This window comes from Macaca nemestrina, chromosome 17 (assembly GCF_043159975.1).
Source record: "Macaca nemestrina isolate mMacNem1 chromosome 17, mMacNem.hap1, whole genome shotgun sequence".
NCBI classification, from domain to species: Eukaryota; Metazoa; Chordata; class Mammalia; order Primates; family Cercopithecidae; genus Macaca; species Macaca nemestrina.
In genome coordinates, this window is record NC_092141.1 from 69957645 (window position 1) to 69972924 (window position 15280).

Below are 15280 nucleotides of genomic sequence, written 5' to 3' on the forward strand. Positions count from 1 at the left end.
GCAAATCAGTGCCCACCTCGGCACAAACAGCTCCGGAGCACTAACCTAATGCGGGTTTTGCGACTCAGGACTGTGTGCTTCACCTAGAAAGTGCCAGGTGTGTGGATAAGCCATGTGAGCAGCTGGCTTCCTGGGCAATGCCCCTCCCCACGTCAATGTCCCAGGCCCCCTTAGGGCCCAGCCCTCCAGGCACTGTGAGCTGGGAATCAGGAGAGGAAGGGACTAGGCTTACCCTCTGTGTGCCTCCATTTTCTCACCAGTAAACTGTGTGTGTTGCATCTTATGATCTCTTAAAATAACTCCAGCTCCAAATGAAGGCCAGTGGACCCATGAACACGCTGGCTCTTGCCCAGTGTGCTGAGAAGTCAGCAGGAGAGAGGAGTAGGGTGGGCACGGCAGGGCACAGGGTGCAGGGCAGGTGGGTTCTGTTTGATTTCAAAGCCAGCTGCCCGCCGCTCCAGGTGCTCTGGTGTAGCCCACAGGGGCTGCATTGGCCAGGCGGCCGAGGCTTTGCTGGCGGAGTGAATTTTTCTCTACCTCCCAGTGACTCCTCTTCTCCTATTCTCCCTTTTCAGCTCTGGTAGGAGAGAGGAAGAGCGAAGAGGAAGTCAAAAGTTCTGTTCATCTGGAAGGGCTGGGAGTTGCTTCCTGGGATGGGGAGCTCCGGAGCCAATCCAAAAGACGGCCCCGGAGTCTGGCGGGGAGGCCTACCGCTGCCCTGAGGGCTCGGCCGGGAGGGGGCGCTGTGTCCTCCCCACGCCCTGCCCGCGGGCTCCTAGCGGCGTTCGCTGTGCTGCAGCGCAATGCGCGCCCGGCTTTCCCCTGGGCAGCGTTCAGTGCCCGCTTGTCCTGCAGGGCACCGCCGTCTCCCTTTCATCTAGGGGCTCCCAGGTCCAAAGGGTTCCCAGATCCAGCCTCTTGCCTGAACCAAAGTGGCCAGGCACTCAGTTTGTAAGATGAACGAATGAAGGAAGAAACCAAGGAATGAATAAGGGCTCATCCTGCAGAGCGTTCGCGTCTCAGAGCGCACCAGGCACATCAGTGCCAAAGGTGCTGGGGGTCGGGCCCAGCGCCCGGCGCGGCTGGAATGGGGGCGGCGAGGAGCTCCTCCTAGCCAGCCGCAGGGCGGGAACTGCCCAAACGCAGGTCGCAGCTTCACCCGGTTCCGCGGCGGCTCCGCTCAGTAGGGACCGCCCTGTTCTCTAGCCCCCAGTAGCCTCGCCCTCATAAATTCACCTGAGCACCCCTGCCCAAGTCCCCCTAGAATCCTTGGACTTCCCAGGCCCCGACCTCGGCCGGGCGGAAGGCTGACCCTCTACCGCGGCCCCCTTCCCCCATCCCCGGCTTCTCCCCGGGCTGCGGCGGCCACCGCTGCCAGCGCGCCCCGAGGACTGCCTTAAACGCGGGCGCAAGGAAAGGGGATCCTGGCGGCGGGGCGCAGGGAGCTGGCCGGGGAAAGGGGAGGGAACCGAGGAGGCGAGGAGCGGGGAGGGAGCCGAGGGGCGAGGCGCGGAGGAGGGACCGAAGGGGAGCGGAGGGGAGAGGGAGGGGGAGGAAGGGGAGGGGACGAGCTGGGCGAGGGGGCGGGGAGCCGAGGCAAGGAGCGGCGCGGACCGTGGGGGAGGCGGCGGGGGCGAGGCCGGCAAGAGGCGGCCGCGGGCCAGGCTGAGTCGGGAAACGGCGGCCAGACTTCCCCGGGAAGGGGCGAGCGAGAGCCGGGCCAGGCCGGGCCGCGGGGCCGGGGAGCGCCGAGCCGGGCACCTCCGCACCAGGCACCGACCAAGGAGCCCGGCCGCCCACCCCGTGCCGCCCGAGCCCACAGCCGCCCGCCGGCCCCTCTGGGATGTCCGCGGGACCCGGGCATTCAGGACGGTAGCCGAGCGAGCCCGAGGATGGGACGGCATCCACAGCTCCGGCTCGTTAAGGTAAGAGCCCGCCGGCCAGTCCTCAAGCGCTGGCGTCCCGGGCCCCTGGCGGACGCGGGACTGGGCTGGGCTGTGAGTGCGATGGGGGCGGGGGCGCTGGGAGAGCCGTGCTCAGGTCCGGGAAGGCTAACTCTCGGGACCTTTGGAGCCAGGGTTGGGTAGGCAGGGGGAGACTCAGGTGAGACAAGAAATCGTGGCGAAGCCGCCGGGATGTTGGCGGAGGAGGGGGTCCGCCCACCCGGGTAGCCGGCTCCGCGCCAAGAATCGCTCTAGGCTTTGGGGCAGACGCCTAGGGGAGGGGAGGTTCCACCTCCCACGCCCCCCTGCAGACCCCGGCCCCGGGACGGGAGGCTCTGAAGCGGGGCTCCCCACCTCACCCCAGAGCCCCCGCACAGCTCCCCGACTCCGCACGCCCCCGCCCTAGTCCTGGGAGCGCGTCCTGCCCTTTCCCCTCCGCGGCAAGCTGCGAGCCCGGGGAGATGAATGCCGCCCGCGCCTGCGAGCCCTTGATCAATATCGCAGTCTCAGGGGAGGAGACGGTGCCTCCGGCGGCGGTTCCTGTTCCCCCACCGCGGCCGGGAGCGCGACGCTCGCTCTGCAAGCCTGGGCACCCGCGATCTCCGCGCTGCGCGGCCGACCCTGCGACGCGGATCGGGCGCTGGAGTTTAGGAAAGTCGCCAGAGCGCACGTCCAGCGTCTGCCCGCTGAAGTTCGTGGGCGGCGGGGGCGGCCCGCGGGTTGTGTGAGCCCGGGAAGGGCTGGGAGGCCGGCAGTCCGGCCCGCCGCCCGTGCCAGGCGTCACTTGCAGCCCCGAGCGCTTTCCAAAGCGTTTTGGTCTTGTAGAGTACAGGCGCGCCCGCTGCAGTCGGCCGGAGAGGCGGGTGGGCCTCTGCGCGGCTGCCGGGAAACCCCGCGCCGCGCCAGTCTGGGCATCGCCTCACCCGGGGCTCTGGACTCCGCAGGGTCCGCTCCAGCCAAACATAGACACCAGCTTGACCCGGCTCAGGGCATTCAGAGCGATTACATTCGAGAGACTTCGGTGGATTTGGGGGAGGGGTGCAGATTGGCGGAATTTCATTTTTCCATCAGTTATTAAACCAACTGGTTTGAGTTAAGCCACCAAGATTTTTAAATGCAGCAGCTGCTGCTTCCTTAGTTGAGACGTTACAAGTTACTGAGATTTTTCTCTAATCCTGCCCCTCCCCAAATATTTATAAATTGATTCTTAAAATGACCGAGGTTGGTCTCATTGAACCCACATCCCCTCCCTCATCCGGTATCTGAGGGCTAGGGATGAACTCACAGATTATTTTCTGGGCGTTTGAGGTGACAGACAGGTGAGGAAGGTAGAAGAAAAACATCCAGAGAGGTCAAATAGATGGCACTGAATGGTAATATTTTCCAAAAGTCTCGTGTGTACCGAAGCCAGGTCTAAATGCACAAACCAGTTAGACCAAATAGTCAGTCTTTTAAATGGATTCAAAGGATTGAACTGTGGGTGTTTTCTTTCTTTCTTTCTTTCTTTTTTTTTTTTCCAGGTTTACACGGAAATAGATCAATGTTCTTTTTCTGGCCTTTCTTAGAATTGTGTGCAAATCTCTGTTTAGAATGATGATGTTTTCCTTTTTAAAAAGTATTTTTATTTCCGTTGCTCCTACTAGATGGTAGGTATTTGCCCTTTATGCCTGGCCTAATAAACTCAGTAGGCATTCAATAAACACCAGATGAATGTGGGGCAGTGAGTGAATGGCCAGCAAATACTGGTTTCAAATGTTGGTTACAATTAAATAGTTGCTTTTCTTCTTTTCTTTATGTAGCATGTACAATTCCCTGAGCATTATTCTAATGTTGCTTATTTGCTTTGCAAATATTAAGTCATTTAGTCCTCCTAACAGCCCTAGGAAGTAGGAATTATTCGTGAGACACGGAGAGGCTAAGTAACTGGTTCAAGGTCACGCAACCAGTGAGTAGTCAGAATTCAAACCCAGACACTCTGATAAAAGGCTTTGTTTTGTTTGCTTTTACCAGAAAATATCCTTTTTTTTTTTCTTTTTTTTCTTTTTTCTTTTTTTTGAGACAGGGTCGAACTCTGTTGGTCAGGTTGGAGCGCAATGGTGTGATCATGGCTCACTGAAGCCTCAACTTCCCTAGGCTCTGGTGATCCTCCCACCCCAGCCTCCAGAATAGCTGGGACCACAGGCATGCACCACCACACCCAGCTAATCTTTGTACTTTTTGTAGAGATGGGGTTTCCCCATATTGCCCTGGCTGGTCTCGAACTCCTGGGCTCAAACGATCAGCCAGCCTCAGCCTCCCAAAGTGCTAGGATTACAGGCATGAGCCACTGTGCCTGGCCATTACCAGAAAATATTCTAAGCCACTTAAGTTTCACTGTAGAGCTCAGCCAGATGAGCGCTCAGGTAGTTTTGTCAGCATGAGAGTACGAATCTAGGGGATTTAGGGTTAATCCCAAATCCAGCTCTGTCCCCAACAAGTCAGCCGGGGTTGGGAAAGGGTTCCCTCTGGGGCCTGTATTGTGGGCCTCACACTATACCGCTTATAGAGTCCTGGGGGAAATGCGTGTGAATGGGGAGAGACAGGGTGTGTGAAAGTGTGCGTGTGAGTGGGGAGAGACAATGTGTGTGCAAGTGGCCGTGAGTCAGGAGAAGACAGAGAAGACATTGTCTCTATCCCCAGGGAGGGGCAGGGGCCTGAGCACCTCGGAGTCAACCACACACCCACTGCAGCTCTTTGTAGGGAGATGGAGTGTGGCTCTAAACATGGACCCCCGTGTCTGTGAGGGGTACAGAAGGCAAGGCCTCTCGGTGGGTTCTAACAGGAGAGTGAGCTCCCAGGAGGGAGCTGGTTTTATTGCTATTGTTATTCTTACATAAGCAATTTAGCAGCAATAGGCAAAGTTTGAAAACCAGAATGGAAAATGATTGCAACCTCACTCTCTTAATCCGGCTGCTGTATAATTCATTTAAAAAATAACCCCCACAGGTCCCCTTCTCAAGCACCTGTCTGGGCACAACTGTGGCCGTTGGGCAGCCCTGTCCCCAGTGTCACAGCCCAAGTCTGTTTCACGTTATTCCCGAGCCTCCGCAGGAGACTGTCAATGTCTGCGTGTTGCCTGTGAGTGAATGGAGTTTGCCATCCCTATATCGGTGCATATCTGGGCCATTTCCAAGTTGTTTCTTTGATTAAATGATATGGAGCCAGGTTTTCGAGGGGAGCGTTGGCAGGAGGCATGAGGAACGCGAAACAGTGAGCCCAGGGTGGGCCAGTGAGCTGCTGTGGCGTACGGGACTGCTGGCCTGGCCACAGACTGGGGGCCAAAATGGGGAGTGGCGAAAGCCAGGCCAAGCCCCTTAGATTTGAAATGACCAGCCATAGAGAGGAATGTGTAGGTTATGGAAAAGTAGAACACTCACCCAGAGCCAGTGAGGACGAGCTCAAGTGGAAAATCCATTTCTCACCCTCTCTAACATTGGCTCCTCAGACAGCATCGGCCTGCAGCTGAGTTCAGCCACATATAAGGAGTTTGGGGGTCAAAGGTGCCACCAACCCAAGTGCCCATGTGGCCTAGAAGCAAGCGGTTAGGTGCTGGGCTGATAATTTCAGCAGCCATTGAAGGGGAAAGGCCATCAGGCTGGGAGTCAGTGAACCTGACTCTGGTCCCAGCTCTGCCTCCAATCAGCTGTGTGATGACAGGTTGGTCGCTTTCCCTCTCTGAGTCACAGCTTATCTGTCTGTAAACAGGGATATTGGACTGGATTCTCTGTTACTTCTCATGTCTCTGTGAAAGGTCTGTGTTTTCAAATACTCCTTAGGGACATGACCTCACATAGAAAGAGGCAGGTGCCACTGATTGGATTCCCAGCTCTCCCCCTTCCCAGCTCTGCTCAAGCTGAGGGACCGTGGAACATGGTACTTGGACCTAAGTACTCTCTCTGGGCTTCCTTGTCCCCAGCTATAAAATGGGGGAAATGCCTAACTCAGGAGGTTGAGGTAAGGACAAAAGGAATTAATACATGGAAAGTGCCTGGAACCGTTCCTGGCACAGTCTGCTTTCAGAAAAATCTGCAAGGTGGCTACTCTCAGTGGAAATAAGTTAATGCAGGAACAGCAACTAGCAGCTCTTGGACATGCAATATATTATACATTTTCTGCATCTTTTACCCTTCACGGCACTGGGCCTCATAATCCATTGCACATAGTAGGTGTTTAACAAATGTTTGTCGACTTCATGGATGGTTTTGTTGTTGCTTCTTCTGTTTGGTATTGTACAATTGGAAAGAACTCGTTTCTGTTCCCACAGGATGCAGATGTCATGTCAAAACAGAAGGCTGAGAGATGTTCAAACCACCCTAGCAGAAAAGCCATCTCTGATGCAGAAAGGACTGGAACTCCCCCTTAAGCCCACTGTGGTTATTAAAAAAGAGAAAACGACAGCCAGCCAGTGCGGCACCCCGGTGATCTGGAGCATCCCTTGAGGGTAGAGCCTCAGCCAGTGAAACTCCGGCGCTTTTGCTGTCTGGAGGAGGGCAGGTCGCTAACAGTGATCTGGGCCGTTTCTTCCTCAGTGAAAAGAGGGAGTAGGGTGATCTCTCCCAGCTCTGATTCTATCCTAACCACTCACAGTATCAACCAAAGAAGGGTGAGCCCATTTTGAAGGTAAAGCCAGGTCAAGATTTCAGCTGCAGTTTTAATAGTCAAAGAATGAATTCGTTAACTACAAATGATTCTTTTCTACTAAATTCAGGGAGGTCCCTGTCAGCAGAGTCCCTAGGAATTTTTTTTTTTTTTTGAGACAGGGTCTCACTCTGTTGTCCAGGCTGGAGTGCAGTGGTGCGAACACAGCTCACTGCAGCCTCAACCTCGTGGGCTCAAGTGATCCTCCCTCCCACCTCAGCCTCCCCAGTAGCTAGGACTATAGGCATGCATCCCCACACCTAGCTAATTTTAAAATTTTTTGTAGAGACAGGGTCTTGTCATATTACCCAGGCTGGTCTCGAACTCCTGGGCTCAAGCAATCCTCCCACCTCAGCCTCCCAAAGTGTTGGGTTACAGGTGTGAGCCACCGTGCCCAGCCTGCATTGTTTTAAAATGCTTGTCTTTGGACTTGCTGCTCTCGGCCAGCCATCCCTCACCCCACCCAGTGTGGCAGTCAACATCTTCTTGTATGGGTGGGAACAGCAGATGAAGCCAATGTGTGCCTGAATCTTTACTCTGCCCTGAAGCTGTGGGCAAGTTATCACTCTGCACCTCAATTTCTTCGCTGTCTAAAGCGGGGGAAATAATACCTACTTTATGGGATAATCATAATGACCACGAGATGCCAAGTGTGAAATTACGCACAGTTGCACAGTGTCTGGCACACAGTAAGTGCATAATAAATATTAGCTATAGTAATCACTTAATAAATCTTACCAACTTCCTCAGTCTAAGAAAGGCCATGAAAAGGAGGAATGGTGAGGGATGGGGGTAGAGGAAGGGTACTTGGTGTACAGAATCTCCTGCTGCCTCAGAGCACTTTTCACAGTCCCTGGGGAAAAGGGATCAGCTACCAGCCATCAGCTGAGCTTGAAGGTCATGGACAGACCTGAACATCTCTGATACGGAAAAACTTGACAATAAAAGTAGATATGTAGGGAGGATAATACAAAATGATTCACTCACTGATGCAAACAATCATTTTGAAAATAACTAGCTGGATTCTATTAGACAACAGATTCTTAATCACTTGTTTTCTGAGTACGTGGCATCCGCTTCAACAAAATTGAAAGGATAGCAGGAAGGGAGGGAGGCGGACCTCATGAAACGGGCATGTCAGAATCTGGCTATGGAAGACGGGTCCCCTTCACGTCGAACTGCGGATTCAAATGCTTTAGCCAAACATGTTCTTTGGCGACTGTCCACCCAGCAGCCATAAAACTGTTTCTGGGACAAATGAAGATGTTTGTGGCTGTTCTTTCTGCCCTATGAGCACAGGCAGTTTGTCTGTCTCACCTGCCTGGCGTTGCTGGGCCCAGAGAGCAGCCTCAGCGAGGTGCTTTGAGATGGGGTTTGTGGGGTGTACACCTGCCACCTCCACATGTCAGCTGGTTTCCAAGCCCCAGCCAGTCTGGTTGGGAGCCAGTGCGCCTAGGTCAGAGCCCAGAAAAAAACCAGCTAGACGGGTCCAGTCACTTCATGGCTGCAGAACCAGGGAGGCAGGACTTGTTCTAGACTGACCGCTAGACTTCAGAGTCTACCCACTGGAGTGTTAAGAGGTAGTGGGGGCTATCAGGAAGCACAGCGGGAACCTTAGTTGAAGCTTTGAGTGCTGGGATGTCAGGGGCTTTAGGAGAATTGGGACAATATATTGGTCATCATCCCCGGTCAGTACCAAAGCCCACAGAGCTGAAAGGCACCTGCCCAGGGTGAAAGGCTGGGACAAGTGATGGCTGCAGCATTGCCATTTCCAGTGGAGAGTGTTCTCCTTCTGTGATCCATCCATCTCTCCCTGCCTGTTTTCCCAGCCTCTTTGGCAAGGCGTGTGAAGGGCTCATTTCTAGAAAGCCCTTCCTAGCTCAGCAGAGGCCAGAGGTACCAGGCTGGGCGGGGAGCCTGTGCGCAGAGACAGGGAAAAGGAGTGTGGTTGGGGGACAAGGGGCTGGGCTGTGTGGGCTGGAAAAGCAAACCGGGTCCAGGAGGGGTTTTACCCTGGGGGAAGGGCTGCAGGAGAGGCTAAGGCCATCTGAGGCACAGTCCTTACAGGTCCAGGCCCCCTGCACTGGGGACCCTGACTGCACTGTCAGAGCACGGGTCTAGGAGGGTGTCCAAGAGTCCGCTCAGGGTGGATGATTTCGTTCTTACAGAAGATGTGGAGAGACAGACAGACAGACAGTGAGAGAAGCAGAAGGGGAGGGAGAAGAAAAAGACATACCTGCCTGCCTCGGTCATTCTTGCTTTTTTCCTTCTCCCTAGCAGCCAAGAGAGCCTGGGCCCGGGTTCTGAGGCCAGCGGTGGCATCTCCTGGAAACTTCCTCTCTGTTTCTCAAAAGAATTCCTCCACCTATCCCTATCCTGGTGCCTGGGTGCCCGAAGCCGTCCTCAGCTGTCAGGAGAGCCTTGGGCATAGGGATGCCCTGAAGGAGCTCTCCCCACGATCCCAGTCCCTCCCACCGTCCCCAGGGCTGCTCCTCCTCCCCAGAAGTAGGGTGCAGAAGGTATAGAATCTGTTGCCTCTGTGGGCCTATGTGTTTCTCAGTGGGCATTCTCAATCTCTCTCTCTCTCTCTCTCTCTCTCTCTCTCTCTCTCTCTCTCTGTCACACACACACACATACACACACACACACTCTCACACACATGCTGGGACCCTGGCGAGTGAGCTACTTTGCAGTGTTCATAACACCCGCACCTGCCACCCCCCTCAGAGGCCACTGTGTGGTCACCACCTCACCTCTCCTCTAAGCACAGCCAGACCTGCATGGCAGGTGTGCAATGCCACCTCAAGGCCAGGGTTGGAGGCTGACTTCCAGAGGAGCAGCTGAGCACCCGGGGACCACGGGCTTAGCCAGGTGAGTGGCTAGCAGGTTAGACAGCCTCCATGGCATCCCTTGGCTGCCCGTGCCTGGCTGGGAGCCCGAGAGGCTCAGCCACTCCTTCATCTTCCCAGACAGGCAGGGCAAGGCTAGTCCTTGGAGTGAGGCTGGTCCTTGTGTCCTGGGTTTGGTCTTGGCCTGAGCCACGCCCTTCCCCTTCCTCTTTCTGCCCCCGACTCTGCTCCTGTCCCTTGCCCACGCCACCCAGGTTCTTTTAACCAGGTACACTGTTTACTGGCCAGGTGCACCATTTACTGAGCTGCTCTTGCACTAAGGCCCACACAAGTGACCCCACTGAGTCCTCCCATCCCCTTCTAGAGGGGAAAGAACCTGACTCTCCCCAAATCTCTTGGCCCTCTGCCTGAGTTGCACTGTTCTCCTTCCTTCCCTGCCAACCGCCACTCAACAGAATATTCATATCTGACACTTCTCTTATAGGAGCTTCTGCCCCCAGGTCTCTCTGTGCCAATCTTCATCTGTCATGTCCACCAAAGCCTTCCTGAACTGTCCCCACCTCCTCCTCCAGGAAGCCCTCCAGTCTAAATCTGTCTCTCACTGGTTGTTCTTCTGTTCTCACCTCGTCCTGTCCCCTGGTGTGAGCCTCTAGCTCATGGTGGATCCTGGGCTGTCCCACAACATGAGGTCTTACAGCTCTTTGATGTGTCCCCCCTCAGGGGGTTCAAAAACACCTACTAACCAGATTCCACATGGATCCCTGGTGACCCACATCTAACCTGAGCCCTTGTTCCCACCGTAGATTACGAGGTCTGCCTAGACTAGAAAGATTCTCTTATGAAACAAAACAACAAAACCTCTGTGTGCCCAGAACTTAGTCCAGAACTGTGCACACAGTAGGTACACAATAAATGCTAAACTAAATGGAGGGCCTCTCTCTGCTCCCGCTCCCCAATGAACGTCTGTCTGAGTGTGGAAGTGCTATGGCGATAGAAGACACAAGTGACAAGCCAGACAGATAGGTCCCTCTCTGCCTCCGCGTGTGGATTTGTGACTCAATGGCTTATCAAGGGCTACACTGCGGCGCGGCTTAGTAACATTAAAAGATTCCAGCACTGCCTTGTGTTCCGCCTCCGGTCCCCACAGCACCGAGGGCGTTGTCCACGTGCATGCAAGGGCAGCATTTTGCTTCATGAGCAGTTCTGGACAGGGATGGTGGGAGATGTTGCTAGAGGGAATTGTGGCGCTGGGCTTAGAAACGAAGGGACAAGAAGATCTCAGAAGCTGGGGCCTCCAGAGAGCAGGGCCAGGGCGCTGTAGCCCCCGAGTGGGGACTGGGGAGGCGGCCTTGGTGGCATCCTGGGGTTCCCTCCCTGGTGCTGTCCTGGTTCTGCTGGTCATGAGACAGGAATAGCCAGGCAAGGCAGGGGTGCCAAGAGCACCGGCGTTCCTGGTACCTTCGTGAGATCCTGTCCGTTGGCATCCCAGCCCTCCAGCTCCCTGTGAGTCGGTGTTAAGGGGCAGCCTGGGGCGTCTTTCTCTTCTGATGGCAGGGGCCTCATGGCCTGACTGGAAGCTGCTGCAAGGCTGTGAAATGGCAGGGGCTAGGAGTGGTGGGGGCTCACATGCACCCTGGAGGAAGGACCACTGTCCCTAAAGCTAACAGGACAGGAGGCCTGGGGTTGGAGCTGGCTCTGCCCCTTCCTGGGTGGGTGACCTTCAGCAAATCACACGATCCCTCTGGACCTTTGTGTCCTCTTTACTGTACCGACCACAATGCAGAATGAAAGAGAAAATGCCTGTGCTGCGGCAAGGGGCCTGCTCCCACCGAAGGTCAGTGAGACCTGCTGTTTTCGTGGGTGGGAGTCCCACCGCAGGACTCCCCCCAAAACTTAACCCAACTGTCACTCAAGACGCGCCTCCTCCGTGAGGCCTTCCCCGGTGAGCCAGGCATCACACTGTGTCCTCCAGCTAAAGCAGGGCTCTCAAACCAGCTGTGCAGAAGGACCACATAGATTTTTCCAATCCGTGGCAGACTGGCATGTTGTCCTGCTGTGCAGCCTGCACCACGTGATTCACCTGGCAAGTCTGATAGCATCTGAATTGGTCTAGACCCTGTTTGATGAGATGAGTCCTGACTACATCCTCAGATGTCACCGCAGGGACGGATTCACATCAAATGCTTACTTTCCAGTTTTGTACTTCTCAAGTTGTAGACCAGGAACCAATCATTGGTTGGTTGGCAAACTTAACCAATTGGACCAGTCCTCACCACCCTTTGAATAGTGTGGGCCTAAAGCCCTCCTTTGGGGCCAGAATTCACTGCCTGGCCCAGATCTCTGGTTCACCCTTCACACAGCCTGGCCCTCCTGCCATGCTTCTTGCGCTTGTGCGTCTCCATTGCATGGATGTGAGTAATGTAGTGGCTCTTTCTGGCAGCCAAGGCTGGGTGACGGAAGAAGGAAGAACCCTTGTCCGGGAGGAGGAAACTCTTTGGTTTACTCAGACTCCTTACCCAGTGGCGGGTTCTGAGCAGGCCCCTTCCCCCTCCTTGTCACACTCATCAATCTGCACTTGTCACCAAGGTGAGCTGAGGAGCCATGATGAGTGGTCGCAGCCCCTAGTGGGGCAAGGGCAGCCTTGCTGTGTGTGGGTTCCCCGAAGCTCACAGGACTTAGCCCCATACTGGTTCTACCCTTTGTCCCCGCATTCATCCAAGGGAAAGGAACCCAACTTCCCCAGGGCCCAGGACCTGGCTCTGCCTCCTGCCTCTGAGGTGCCGGCCCTGGGGAGGCTCTGGTGGAGCTTTGGCTGGGTGAGCTCAGCTTGCTGACTCTGGGAAGAGGCTGGTGTTTGAGCTCTTTCTGGGCTGCCTCATTCCTCAACTTTGGCTGCATCAGCAGGCAGACCTTCCTGCAACTCCCGTGAACCCCATACAGGAGGAGATCTGGAGGAGCTGGCAGCAGGGCCAGGACAGAGTGAGTGAGGGGGAAGGAGTTCCCATCTGCCCAGCTGGCCAGGAAAGGTCATTTCCACCAGCCCCCTGCCTTCAGACTGAGGCCAGGAGGTGGGAGACCGACTGATCCAAGGTCTCACAGGGCATTCACTGAGTACAGTCCAGGTCCTCTTCCTGCCTTGAAGGTGCCTCCCTCTTGTAACCCCACACACTCTTCCCAAGGTCCCCCCTACAGCCACCTTCCTCCCCCACCCCACCCCCATAATGGGCAGGCAGGCAAGTGTCTTCAAAGCTGAGATGGAGCATTGCAACCCTCCAACCCAGGGCTTCCCAACCTCAGCACTATTGACATTTGGGGCTGGATAATCCTTCACTGTGGGGGCTGGCCTGTGCATTTTAGGATGTTTATCAGCATTCCTGGCCTTTACCCATTAAATGCCAGTAGCACCTCCCCCTTCCTGATTATAGCAACCAAGAATATCTTCAGACATTGCCAAGCGTCCCCCGGGAGGCAAAATGGCCTCCAGGTGAGAATCTCTGAGCTGGCTGAGTTATCTTCACTTCTGTTGATGCTTCAGAATCACTGGAGAGCATTTTAGAAATATGAGGGTCCCTGAGCTCCCCACAGGCCTACTGAACCCCCGTTTTGGGGGTGAGGTGTGAGAAATGGGATTTTCTGTCTCGCAGGTCAGGTGTTAAGCACTGTCTGGAGATTCTGATTTTGTCTAAGTCACTGCCTGTACAAGCAGAGAATCAGAGGACGGGGCCGTTGCCTGTTTTATGGACGACTGTCTGGTTAGTCCTAATTTCTGCCCTAAATATCCCTGTTCGGTGGGGCTTGGTGGTCCAGCAGCCCTCTTTAAACTGACCTCTGGCCTTGGAAGGCAGTCATTTCTCCAGGAAAAACAGCCCCAAAGCCTTTAGCATTTTTAAATAAAATAGAACCTAATTTCCAGCCACCAGCTTCACTCTTCCTTCCTGGCCCTCTGTAAATCCCTTTTAAAACGCAGCTCCATAGAGGACATCTTTTCTCTGCCGACACTGAAATCCCCCTCACTTTACACTTGTCAGAGAGCGGCTGAGCTGAGAGCACAGCTGATAGTGTCACCTGCGTAGCTGGTGTCTCTACGGCTGTCCCCACACCTCAGCTCTTCCTCCCACCCCCTCAGGGACAGTTTCCCAGTGTCTGGGAGCCACTTACAGCTAACAGCTCCCAGGAGCAGGCACTGGATCAGAACCCCGGGCTGGGCTCCCCTCTTTTGTGAGAGCCAAACGGAGCCCTTCCTGAGTCCCATCCATTGGCAGGGTCCTACTGGTGTCTACTCCCCCCCGTTCCTACTTCCAGCTCTGGGGGAGCTGGGCTGCAGCCAGGAGCCAGAGTTTGAAAGGCAAAGGAAACCTGTACTCATGTGTCTTTTGGCGGATCCAGGCTTGTGACGAGGAGGAGGAGGGAAGGGAAGGCAGGCAGGGCAGGCAGGGAAACAGGCTGTACTGCCCAGGGACAGGAGCATGGCTGCAATCCCAGTCCCTCCATCCCTCTAGTTACTGCAGTCAAAACCCTGGGTAAGTTACCATCTCTGGGTGCACCAGTCTCTCGTCTGAACAGTGGGGAGATAGTAAAGGCTCTGGCTTGCAGGGGTCGAGAAGGATTAAATGAAGAAATTCACAGGGCCTGGCACTGTGCAAGCCTTCAGTAAAAGCTGAAGAAAGAAAGAAGGAAGAAAGGAAGGAAAGAAGGGAGGGAGGAAAATGGAAGCCAGGGAAGACCGAGAAAGATAGGGTAGTTAAGACAGGGAGAGAGGAAGATGGGGAGGAGAGAGGCAGGAGGCTGAGAAGGCACGGGCTACAAGAACATATCCATGAGTGAATCTGAGAGCAAATCATACTAAGATGGGGAGCAAGCGAATGCATGAGAGGCAGAAACGGAGGGAAGACAAGGAGGATGGTAGGTCAGCCATGCTCCGGGCACCCCCTGCTCCCATGCCCAGCAAATCTGTATCATTGACCCGGATGTACACTCCATTTCTGTAGGTGACTGCTGCTGGCTTCTGGGAAAGAGTGGTGCTGGAAAGTGGGGTGCATGCCCTGAGCGGGCAGGGGGCTGGGCAAGGGGCACTTCTGGGGAGAAAGGCCCAGTCAGGAAGGAAGAACGTGCAAGGTTGAGTAACAGAGTGGCGTCCATTGGTGCCGCCTGCGCACCAGCCCCATGCTGTTTTATATGCACCACATTGTTGAATCTCTCCAGGAGCTTTGGGATGTGAATATTTTATCCCTGTCTGCCCCGTTTACAGATGAGGAAAATGAGGCTCGGAAAAGTTTAGTGATTCTCCCAAGGTCACACAGGTAGGAAGGGGTGGATAAAAGATTCCAACAAGCATCTCTCTAGCCCCAAGTTTAGAGATTTGAATTTCTACTCTCCTGTACATCCTGGAGCCAGGGCATATTCCGACCTGGAAAGGAACGTAGCTCCCCATGTGACCTCCCCATTCTACAGATGAGGAAACTGAGGCGGGGAAGTGACTTCTCTACCATCATGGAGCAAGTTCAGCAGAGTCAGAACGCGGTCCCAGCCCTGTGCTTCCCACCCAGAGTGCTTTTCCCTCTAGCACACCCTTCTGGACTCCAAGGCGCGGGGCTATGCCGGGAGCAAGGAGAGGAGAGGGAGCTCCTGCTGAGCGGGAGGAACAGAGAGGAAAATGAGAAAAAGGAAACAGGCCCCTCACAATCTCCTACTGGGAATCATCATGAGACTCCATGGTCAGAGGGGGCAGAAAGTGAAAACCCATCTGTTCACTTATTCAGTCATTTATTCATTCAACAAACATGTTAGGGCCTGCTCTCTATCGGGCCCCAC

The 15280-nt window shown here is 54.9% G+C and overlaps 1 protein-coding gene across 7 annotated transcripts in view; it reads left to right on the top strand.

The window, feature by feature from the left end:
- Positions 1 to 1639: 1639 nt before the first annotated feature.
- LOC105468357 (corticotropin releasing hormone receptor 1) overlaps positions 1640 to 15280 on the top strand; it is a 50949-nt gene continuing 37308 nt past the window's right edge. For 2 of the 7 annotated variants that reach the window (XM_011718492.2, XM_011718499.2), the window contains exon 1: positions 1640 to 1925. In XM_011718492.2, coding sequence (XP_011716794.1) covers positions 1893 to 1925 — 33 coding nt within the window. In that variant the 5' untranslated portion in view covers positions 1640 to 1892. Of the gene's footprint in view, positions 1926 to 6933; positions 7310 to 8646; positions 9140 to 15280 lie in introns of those variants that run through there. The other 5 variants (XM_011718471.2, XM_011718508.2, XM_011718476.3 and 2 more) reach the window with 5 other exon arrangements.